Raw genomic sequence first — 11,091 nt, forward strand, 5'->3', positions numbered from 1 at the left:
AAAAGTTCTGCAAGAAACATGTAAGAAAAATATTTTTCATATGAGCTACATATTTTTCATCTATTGATGAAAAAAAAACTGTACTTTGTACTGACAGGCACATATTTCACAGTTTAGGAAATTTCTCCATCAGTATTAGAGGGGCTCCTTAAAGATGTCACAGGCTGCTTTCCACTTAAGCAATGTGACTGCATGAGTTCATCCCATTTCCTCCTGAAGCCATTCCCACACCTTTGAATTGGCTGTCGCGCATGCGCACACAGTGTAAGCGGGTCCACGTGAGTGTAGACGTCCGTCCATCGGTCCTGTGAGGGTGCAGACCTGATCCAGCCAAACCAGCGTCATTCCGCCCAGCAAGAGCAGAAGTTTCTCCAGAACTTCAAGGGGGAGCAATAGCTCAAGATTTCATCCCGAGGAAAGTGCCGCGGTAAGTTAGCTAACTTTAGCAGCTGGCCTTCCGCTAAGGCAGGTCTACACGGCACACAGTCCCAGCGCTATGCTAACACACTCTTCATGTGATAGAAGTCTAACAGTATTTTTGCTGCTGTTTGTTTGTTTATCACAGCATCGCTCGGACACACATTAAGCAGCTGTGTCCTGTGTGCAGTCCACGTTGTTACAAACTTAGATGGACCGTCAGCGTTAATAGAGACTAACAGAAAGCTCAGTGTGACGTGCACACACTGACCCAGGGGTCTGCAGGCAGATGAGTGTTTATCATGGACATACCTTCGGCATTGACATGAACGAGCCACACATTCTGCACGGTTTAATAACAAAACATGCTTTTTTTTTTTGACTGGCAGCTGTGAAAGTTCTGAGTGAAAATGCAGATCAAGTATAATTCTCCTTCACCAGACTATTATTTTACTCATAATGTTTTATGAGTGAAGGATTTTAAGTTTAAAAAAAAAAAAAAGTAGATTCACTTTAGGATGCATGCTTTACTTTTCAGGTAAAACTTGCTGTTTGCAAATAAGGTACATTCAACTGCAACATCCATACAAGACTAACATTACATAGACATAACATGTTGCTTTGGTCTAATGTGATGAGTTCATGGTATGAACCGTTGCACTGTGCCACCAGTGACCTGCTGTCTGATTATTTGTTCATCGTGATCTGAACTGATCTGGACACAAAGGTCAACCTGAATGAAAAGACCTGAGTCCTTATCACTGTGAATCCGCCTTGACCTTTGACCTCTGCAATTGACCTTACATCTATTCCTGCAGCACATGCAATGAGTGAAGTGGAGTGAATACATTTTATTGACAGGTGATGCCTATGCCGTACCTGACAATGTGTGATTGATTTTATTAATGAAGTGAATTTGTATTTCTGCCTCTGTCAGTCATGGCTGTAGTGCGGTTCTACAGTAATGAAGCTGTGAATGGACGAGCCTTACAGAGGGCATCCAAACTCTACCCTCAGCTGTCAGTCACCACTGAGCTGTGCTATAATGTAGAGCTGACTGGTGAGTATGCAGCTGATGCACAGTAATTAATTGCTTACATTTCACTTATGTACCTTCTGGGTTCTCCAGCGATCCATTTTGCACTTTTGTTTCCTCCTGCTTTCTGCTGCAGGCTGTGAGAGTCTCGGTGCAGAGCAGAAGGAGGTTCTCCTCTGGTTGTTTCGTCCTCCCCTGCAGGCAGAGTCACTGTCTGAGACACCAAACCTTACAGAGGGCAGTGGAGAGAAACTGGTGGAGATTGGACCCAGGTGCTGCTGAGCCCATACAGTGGCATAAATGAGCTGTAACAGCAGCTTTTGTCCTACATTAGGCTTTGTGTTATTCATTATCCTGAAGACATTTTAAAACTTTCTAACTAGACAAAGAAAAGTTGCAGCAGTAACCCAAAGATTTTTCTTTTCACAGAGCTTTAACATTAGTGGGACTGAAATAAAAAGTGGTACCAGAAGTAAACTCATAAAGTGTGGAAAATGTTGAGGGTTTATCCTTTGAGGACTATGAATGTGCTCAGTACGTCATATCGATCTACCCATTGTCTTTTCTTTTTTAAAGTTCCATTAGAGAAGATTTCAGAATGCATACGTGTTATTTTTATATAAAACAGCTTATAGCACCAATAGAGAAAACTAAAATATGAGAATGTTTTTCATCTAAAGTGAACAGATGTTGACCACATCCACTGGAAATAATATAAATATGGAACTTTTCAAAGATCACTTTAATCCATCGAATTGTGGATGAACATTGTTTGCAATCTTATGAATTCCAGTAGAGAATACCATATGGTTTCATTTAAGATGATTAAATGAACCTTCAAGAAATGACTACTTAATCAGTGACAGTGGAGGAACAAAATTGGTGAATCATGCATCAGTGCCCAACTACAAAAAAAGGTCTTCAAACAGTTTTAATTGACATGGTTTTTGTTTCGCCCCTCAGGTTGAACTTCTCCACCGCCTGGTCCACTAACGCTGTCTCCATCTGCCAGAGCGCTGGCCTCACTAATGTCACGCGGGTGGAGCTGTCTCGCAGGTTTCTCATCAAGGTTTGAACACACAAACTCATTCAGAAATCTCATTTTGTAGAGCTTTGCTTCGAGATGTCAAGGCTTCTCTCTCCCTTCCAGCCACAAAATGGAGAGAGTGTGAATGAGCTAAATGGAGATGTGAAGAGGCTGATTGAGTGTCTGTATGACACTATGACAGAGTGTATCTATCAACATCCCATCACCTCCTTCACCGTGGAAACCAAACCGCAGCCGGTATTTGAGGTGGACATCCTGGGGATGGGCCGTGCAGCCTTGGAGAAGGCAAATAATGATCTGGGTGAGACAGGCTTTGCACTTTTTTAATTGGTAGCTTCTGTTTCAAGTGTTCTCAGACTCTCACCACCTCTATCTCCAGCTTGGTTACTCAGACATATTATATTTAATATCCTGCAACTCTTCTCTCTTCTCTTTATGCCTCATTTTAGGCTTGCAGCTCTCTGTGAGTACACTTTGTCTGCTGCTGGCAATAATAATGTCACATGATGCATGACGTTATTACTTAGCTGGGTATGGTCACAGGACAGCTGTGATGCTGCTGATTATCTGACACAAGCATGGTTATGGTTAATACGATGTGAAGGCTAATAAAACCCAAGACGAGATACAGGCTGATCTGATTGGTTGTGTTCAGTCACTTTGTCTATGAAGATTTTGTCTTTTTTTTTTTTTCCAAAATTAAAAAAACAGCTTTTTTTTAGGGTCTTAAATTTTCAACTGAAACTCAGAAATAATTTTACTGCAATGCACAGAATTGATCATTTATTTCAGCCATTTCAGACTGTTCCTTCTTCTTATGAGCAGGTTTCAAGCTGACACTTGTCACTGCAGCAGAACATGTTGTACTTGCTTCTGCTTTTTCACTTCTGCCCACCTTTCATCGCTGTTCACCAGCTGCTCAAATAGATGAAAATAACTTCAGTACAGCACTTCATAGGCTTTCCCAGGCTCAACTCATTTTTGGAGGTGATAATTAAAATGGCCTACATAGAATCCATTTATTAAATTTTCCATAAAGATTATTTGACCTTTCACTGTTTGCTTCCTTGGTTAAATTAAATGTAGTCTCTAATAGAAAGAACAAAAATTCTAAATGATGTGACATAGGATTTATAATGCTGTTTGGAAGTGTGTGTGTGTGTGTGTGTGTCTGTCTGTCTGTCTGTGTTTCTGCATTTTACCGGTGTTACATGGTTATAATCAACTGTGTATCTGTTCATGTCTGCAGTGCTGTTTAAACAATAGTACAATATTGTACATGTGTGATGCAGTATCTTTTCTTCATTGTCGTATTTTGGTATTCAGGATCTTGTGTGGTTTGATGCAGGTCTGGCCTTTGACTCCTGGGATCTGGACTACTACACATCGATGTTCCAGAGGATTAAAAGGAACCCCACAAGTGTGGAGTGTTTTGACCTGGCCCAGTCCAACAGGTGGGTTTGTGTGCAATGAGCAGATTAGCAGGGCAGCTTTGTGGTCCATGTGTGTTGCCCGACCCTGTAGTTTTTGTTCCTTGGTGTTTTCAATTCCCCATTGCTTTCTTTGCACCGTGTTTTTCCAGTGAACACAGTCGTCATTGGTTCTTCCGGGGGCGGATGGTGATCGATGGGCAGGAGCAGAAGGAGACTCTTTTCAGTCTCATAATGGGCACCCAGCAGCACAGCAACCAGAACAACGTCATTAAGTTCTGCGACAACAGCAGGTAGGAACCGAAGCAGCACAGCAACCACAAATGATCCGTGTGCGTTTCTCTGTGCAATGACTCAATATGAAATGTGTGTCCAGTGGTATCAAAGGGATGGAGCTGGAGTGTGTTTACCCAAAGGACCCCTCCCAAGCCAGCCCATATGAGACACGACGCTCATTACGACATGTCATCTTCACGGCAGAGACACACAACTTCCCAACTGGTCAGGACAAGCATAAACTATGCTTATTTGCAGTCTTTATGGCAGTTTCCACCCTTTTTCCCATTTCTGCAATAATTAAGCAGTCAGTTCAAACTGAACCTAATCTGTAGGTGTAGCTCCATTCAGCGGTGCCACCACAGGGACAGGAGGTCGTATCAGAGACATCCAGAGTGCTGGACGAGGAGGTCATGTCATCGCTGGCACTGCAGGATACTGCTTTGGTAACCTGCATATACCCGGTGAGAATGTTTTGTGGCACATTTCAAACCTCAAGTTACACACAAGACAGCAAATTCAAATAACCAAATCATGAGAAACATGTAAAGGGAAAATAAAATTGGTCCCAAAATGCAACCCTGAGGCTCCTAAAATGAGCAAATGGAGTGACACAAATATTTAATCAGTCAACGTGTCTATATTTGCTGCCCTCTTCTCCAGGTTATGTTCTGCCCTGGGAATCTGAAGGCTGGGAGTATCCTTCGAGCTTCGCCCCTCCTCTGCAGGTGGCCATTGAGGCCAGCAATGGAGCATCAGACTATGGCAACAAGTTTGGAGAACCTGTCCTGTCAGGTAGAGAAAACTTATACTATATACACTGAAGCATAACTAGAATGGTTTGTTAAATAAATGGTTGATTCTTTACCTGAGTCAAAACAGTTGACCAAACAGATCTGATTCAGTGTATACTATAAAGCAGGGATTTGCCATTATTGTCATGGTTGCAGAAAATTTGTTTTAAAAAGTAACCAGTGTGTCAAGATGCTCATTTGTTGCCCCAAAAGAAATCGTTTTCAGAATACAAAGCATTCTGCTGATTTACGTTATGCTGGATATTCACTCCTCTAGGCTTTGCTCGTTCCTTTGGCATGAGGCTAACTAGTGGCGAGCGGCGAGAGTGGATCAAGCCGATCATGTTCAGTGGAGGTCTTGGTTCTATTGAAGACACACACATTAAGAAGGAAGAAGCAGACCCTGGTAACATTTTTAAAGTGTGAAATACCTTTAATCAATGCAGTGGCTGCATGTACACATATCAATCAATGCTGTGCTTGTAGGAATGGAAGTGGTGAAGATTGGCGGGCCAGTGTATAGAATTGGTGTGGGAGGAGGGGCAGCCTCTTCTGTGCAAGTATGGAGCTACATAAATTCACACTGAAAATTCCAGTGACCCTAGTTGGTGCATACATTTGAGTGTATTTCAACATATTTTGGCTGCCAGGTCCAGGGGGATAACTGCAGCGACAGGGATCTGGGTGCGGTGCAGAGGGGTGATGCTGAGATGGAGCAGAAGATGAATCGTGCTCTCAGGGCATGTCTGGAAAGAAGCAATGGGAATCCAGTCTGCAGTATCCATGATCAGGGTGCAGGAGGAAACGGTACAAAGCACAGGGCCTTTTGTCAGAATTTATGTAACATAAGACGAAAATTACAATGCTGAGACATATTCTCATCCTTAGGCAACGTGCTCAAGGAGCTCAGTGAGCCAGCAGGAGCCATAATCTACTGCAGTAGATTCAAGGTATTCAACACATAAACTCCAAACCCATAGATGCATAACGGACGCACAGACGCTGCTTTTTCTCTGTTCACTCATTGTTTGCTTCTTCTCTCTGACTCGGCTATGCAGAAAGGCGACCCCACACTGAGTGTGTTGGAGCTATGGGGGGCAGAGTATCAGGAGAGCAATGCCCTGCTGCTCCGACCATCAGACAGGGCTTTCCTAGAGAGGGTGTGTGACAGGGAGAAGTGTCCTGTTGACTTTGTTGGAAACATCACCGGAGATGGCAAGGTATGTTTCAGTCTGGATCAAGTTAATAAATGCACGTGCACTGTATCAATCAATCTACTTTAGTGATTGGAGGTTACCAGCCAGGTCATATGGCTGGAAAACATCAAGAATCACATTGAAATTAGTCTCCAGTTCACCATCAATGTATTTCTTTTAACATCATTGCTCCTGTAGATTGTACTGGTGAATGATGAAGGAGGCAGTGGAGATCAGACAGACCTGGGCCGCTGTCCTGTCAACCTGCAGCTGGAGTGGGTTCTGGGCAAGATGCCACAGAAAGAGTTTCAAATGGAGCGTCTCTCCCTGACCCACCAGGCACTGGCTCTTCCTGCTGCCCTGACAGTCAAGGATGCTCTGGACAGAGTTTTACGTTTGCCTGCAGTGGCATCCAAACGCTACCTGACCAACAAGGTGTGTTACATGTCTGTCTAACACTCTGTCTCTCTTTAGGAGTAACTTTGTTGAAACAGTTTTCAACCCGCCACGTCCTCACTCCCTCCCTCTCTCAGGTGGATCGGTCTGTGACTGGGTTGGTTGCCCAGCAACAGTGCGTTGGACCTCTTCACACACCATTGGCCGATGTGGCTGTTGTTGCTCTGTCACCATTCAGCCTAGAGGGAGCAGCGACAGCCATCGGAGAGCAACCAATTAAAAGCCTGGTGTGCCCTGCCGCAGGGGCTCGTATGGCTGTGGGAGAAGCTCTGACCAACCTGGTGTTTGCCAGAGTCACAGCTCTGAAGGTGAGTGGGGAGAGTGATGATTCTTATAGTTAAAAGCCAAAAAGGAAAATTTTTTTAGTGAGACAAAATCGAAATGCATTTTGCGTAATTCAGTACCAAGGTAATGAAACGATAGGTTGGAAATGGAAGAAAATTACTCAACATCAATGTCCTGGTTGTGTGTTTCAGGATGTGAAGTGCAGTGGTAACTGGATGTGGGCTGCTAAGCTGCCTGGTGAGGGAGCCTGTCTGTGGGAAGCCTGCAAAGCCATGTGTGAGGTCATGGGTCAGTTGGGAGTGGCCATCGATGGGGGCAAGGACTCTCTGAGTATGGCTGCCAGAGTTGGAAGCGAGACGGTTAAAGCTCCAGGTACTCTGTGTGTGTGTGTGTGTGTGTGTGTGTGTGTGTGTGTGTGTGTGTGTGTGTGTGTGTGTGTGTGTGTGTGTGTGTGTGTGTGTGTGTGTGTGTGTGTGTGTGTGTGTGTGTGTGTGTGTGTGTGTGTGAGTGTGAGAGAGAGACTTTAAGCACCATTTAAATAACTGATTTTTAAAGAGATGACTTGATTTAAGGTTAGGTTAAGGTTTGGGTAAGAGTTAGGGTTAGCCGGGTCAAGGTTAAGGTAAGTCTCTAGGAAATTAATACAAGTCAATGTAAAGTCCCTGCAAGGTATAGAAGAAGTCCCTGTGTGTTCCCGTATGAGCCTCGTTAAGTTAAACTTGGCCTAAGCTTCACCTCTGTTTCAGGGGCTCTGGTCATATCTGCATATGCTGTTTGTCCTGACATCACAGCAACTGTGACACCTGATCTCGAAAATCCAGACGGCAAAGGTACGACATACACACACACACACACACACACAAACAAACACATATGAACATAATTGCCCTATTAGCATTATAAGGAATATTTCTAATTGTCATAGTTTGAGTTTATAATGGCAAAAAGGTTTTCAAGTGCTATTTTAATCCACGTCTTTCTTTTTCTAACTAATATACACCACATACTCAGTAACAGACAGCCTCCCTCTGACCCTTGGTCCTCTGTCTGCAGGCGTGTTGTTGTGGGTTCCTCTCAGTCCAGGCAGTCATCGTCTGGGAGGCTCTGCCCTGGCTCAGTGCTACAGCCAGCTAGGAGACTGCTCTCCTGACCTGGAACAGCCAGAACTATTGATCAACTGCTTCAGCACTACTCAGACACTCATACATGGTCAGTTTGCACTAGCAGGCAAAGTACTACCTACCACAGAGGAGGAAAAAGTTTAGCCTTGTTAACTGGGAGCAAACTTTTCTTTAGCTTCAGTTCAGCCACAGCTTTGTACAGCCACCTGCTGGTTTTATTGTACATCTTCAGTGAATAAAAGGAGCAGGACAGGTGGCGGTATCTTTTCTGTTACGTTTAATCACCAGCTCATAGTGATCAAATTAATTGAGAATCGTGCAGGTCCTTCTAAAAACATGAAATATTTTTAGTGAGTAAAGGAATCAGATAAGTTGAAATTATGATACATTTCTGAAATAGATTGCAACTGAAAGCTGTGAAATGTGAATGAGAGTGGTAGCAGTTTTTTTTTTTTTTCTCTCAGATTGTCTGCTGAGTGCAGGACATGACATCAGTGATGGAGGCTTCATTTCCTGTTTGTTGGAGATGGCATTTGCAGGAAATCGTGGGATTGATGTTGAGTTGTCATCACAAGGAACTGGAGGTTTGTGACGTGTCATTGGTGTTGGTTTCCCTGCTGTTCACACATACGAGCCACCAACTGTATCTGGTCATCATAAACTCATGTGGTGTTTTTGCTGCCCCCCATGTTGTCTGTCCAGTCATGGAGCTGCTGTTCAGTGAGGAACTTGGTTTAATTCTGGAGGTTTCAGAGGCTCATGTCCAAACCGTGTGTCAGAGATACGGTGACGCAGGTGTACAGTGCCATCGTATCGGTAGAACCTGTGGTTTCGGACCGGAGGCCATGGTGAGACATTTAGCGTTAACATTTACTGTCTGTCATGTCTTGTTTGTGATGATCTTTTTTTCCTCCCTTGTCTTCCAGGTCAATGTCCATGTGGATGGACAGGAGGTGCTGAGAGAGCAGCTGCCTAACCTCAGAGCATTATGGGAGGACACAAGTTTCCAGCTGGAGCGCCTGCAGGCCAATGAACTCTGTGTTAAACAGGAAGAGGAGGGGCTAGCCAAAAGGACACAGCCCTACTTCAGACTGACCTTTGACCCATCTGAGTTGCCCAGCATCGGTCAGTTAAAAAGTGGCCTAAACTTTAGCCTGACCAAAGATATTCATACATGTGATGTTGGTGTGTTTTGTGTCTCAGTTGCAGAGCGGCCTCGTGTGGCTGTGGTCAGGGAGGAGGGCAGTAATGGAGACAGAGAGATGTCTGTCTCTCTCTACATGGCAGGATTTGAGGTAATCAGAACCTGATCAGCTGACTATATGTTCATCAAAAATGCACTGCTTATGCTTATAATTGAACCCTGTAATTTTCTGTGCAGGTATGGGATGTCACAATGCAGGACCTGTGCACTGGCTCCCTAACCCTGGAGCGTTTCAAAGCAGTCGTGTTTGTCGGTGGATTCAGCTATGCAGATGTCCTGGGATCAGCTAAAGGCAAATAAACACAAAAAGTGTCTAACCTGATAGTGAGATACAGATTTTTCTTGTTTAACATCACTCTCCTCTCATGAAAGGTTGGGCTGCTACTGTTGCGTACAACCCCAGGGCCAAGGCTGAGTTTGATCACTTCCGCCAGCGGAGCGACACGCTGAGCCTGGGTGTGTGTAATGGCTGCCAGCTGCTCGCCCTGCTGGGCTGGGTGGGAGAGAGCAAGGATGGAGCAGGTAGAGAACAGTAACAGGATGAACAGTACTGTAGTAGAAATCGAGTAACATTAACATTGTAATGGCAACATGTGAAGAAATGAACAAAGCCCTAAGAGAGGAGATCTGTTCTTTCTAATTATTTTCCATGTTTTCCTTTAGAGTCTGAAGTGGTGCTGACCTATAACAAGTCTGGCAGGTTTGAGTCTCGTTTCGTCAGCGTTGGGATCCAGGAGTCCCCGTCCATCTGGCTGAGAGGCATGGAGGGCTCAGCTCTGGGAGTCTGGGTTGCACATGGAGAAGGTAGAGTCAGGAATAAGTCATACCTGTTATGAAGTTGATTATGCTTATGTATCTTTACAGTAATAGTTTAAGTTTTTAACTGGTCGTTATTGTCAAAATTAGTGTCTGTGCTCCTCTTGGCAACATCAAGTTCTGACCACTACCTGAGTTGCTCTTCAGTGTTGAATTATAACTGGGCACAAAGAGGTTACTCAGTGTGGACATTTCAAACTTGTGTAATTGCAGGTCATTCTGCTGTTCTATAAGTCACAGTTCAGCAAGTTCTATAAGAGTCAGCTGTGTTTCATATTGATTTCCTCTGATCACTTTCCTTCCCGTAGGTCTGATGCAATTCCGTAGCTCCCAGGTCAAGGACCAGATTATTTCTAGTGGGCTCGCCCCCCTGCGTTACCTTGATGACCAGGGTCATCCCACCGAAGAGTACCCACTGAACCCTAATGGCTCCCCGCAGGGTATCGCAGGTCTGTGCTCCAGGGACGGCAGACACCTAGCCATGATGCCTCACCCGGAGCGCTGCACCCTGAGCTGGCAGTGGCCCTGGGCCCCAAGAGATTTCAGAACGTCTCTCTCACCTTCACCCTGGCTACACATGTTCAGAAATGCAGCTGCTTGGTGCAATACCACATAGTAATAAGAGTCTAAAATAATGGTGCTGTTAAAAGTATTGTCCTTGTTCGGTTGTGTCAAATGAAAGCTTAAGGGTTGTTTACACTGCTCGATAGTGTAGTTCACCTTTTTGTTCACCTCAGTACTTGGTCTTTTTACATCATTACTGAGGCCTGCTGTAATACTGTAGGACTTTGAGACTACTGTGAAATCTCATTGACTATATCAAGTCTCAAGGTTTAATTCTAGCAATCACCTCATATTTTACAGAGCTGTTACATATCAGGTCAGCCAGCATTATCAGTTGTTGCTCTGTTGAAACTTTTAGACATTGAGGTTTCTAATAAATATAATATTAAAAATGCAGGAACATGTGACATATACTGCACACACCTAATAAAGAAATAATAAAGTGACA

General features: G+C 44.2%; 1 protein-coding gene across 2 annotated transcripts; it reads left to right on the forward strand.

Moving 5' to 3' along the window:
• The first annotated feature begins 278 nt into the window (after nt 1-278).
• On the forward strand, nt 279-11,089 carry pfas (phosphoribosylformylglycinamidine synthase). 2 transcript variants are annotated; one of them, XM_026304961.1, is made up of 28 exons: nt 279-427; nt 1,355-1,477; nt 1,590-1,725; nt 2,417-2,522; nt 2,604-2,802; nt 3,850-3,955; nt 4,084-4,224; nt 4,308-4,432; nt 4,543-4,671; nt 4,871-5,002; nt 5,279-5,407; nt 5,488-5,561; nt 5,652-5,808; nt 5,890-5,951; nt 6,060-6,221; nt 6,396-6,632; nt 6,731-6,961; nt 7,130-7,310; nt 7,685-7,768; nt 7,992-8,147; nt 8,524-8,643; nt 8,762-8,907; nt 8,986-9,184; nt 9,263-9,354; nt 9,441-9,555; nt 9,636-9,785; nt 9,927-10,067; nt 10,388-11,089. In XM_026304961.1, exons 2-28 carry the CDS (start codon nt 1,357-1,359, stop codon nt 10,693-10,695), a joined length of 3,939 nt encoding a protein of 1,312 aa, XP_026160746.1. In that variant the 5' UTR covers nt 279-427; nt 1,355-1,356; the 3' UTR covers nt 10,696-11,089. The 2 variants fall into 2 exon arrangements, with proteins under 2 accessions (XP_026160746.1, XP_026160745.1); XM_026304960.1 differs by having other exon boundaries at nt 8,986-9,354.
• Nucleotides 11,090-11,091: the final 2 nt, after the last annotated feature.

This window comes from Mastacembelus armatus, chromosome 4 (genome assembly GCF_900324485.2).
Source record: "Mastacembelus armatus chromosome 4, fMasArm1.2, whole genome shotgun sequence".
Taxonomy (NCBI): Eukaryota; Metazoa; Chordata; class Actinopteri; order Synbranchiformes; family Mastacembelidae; genus Mastacembelus; species Mastacembelus armatus.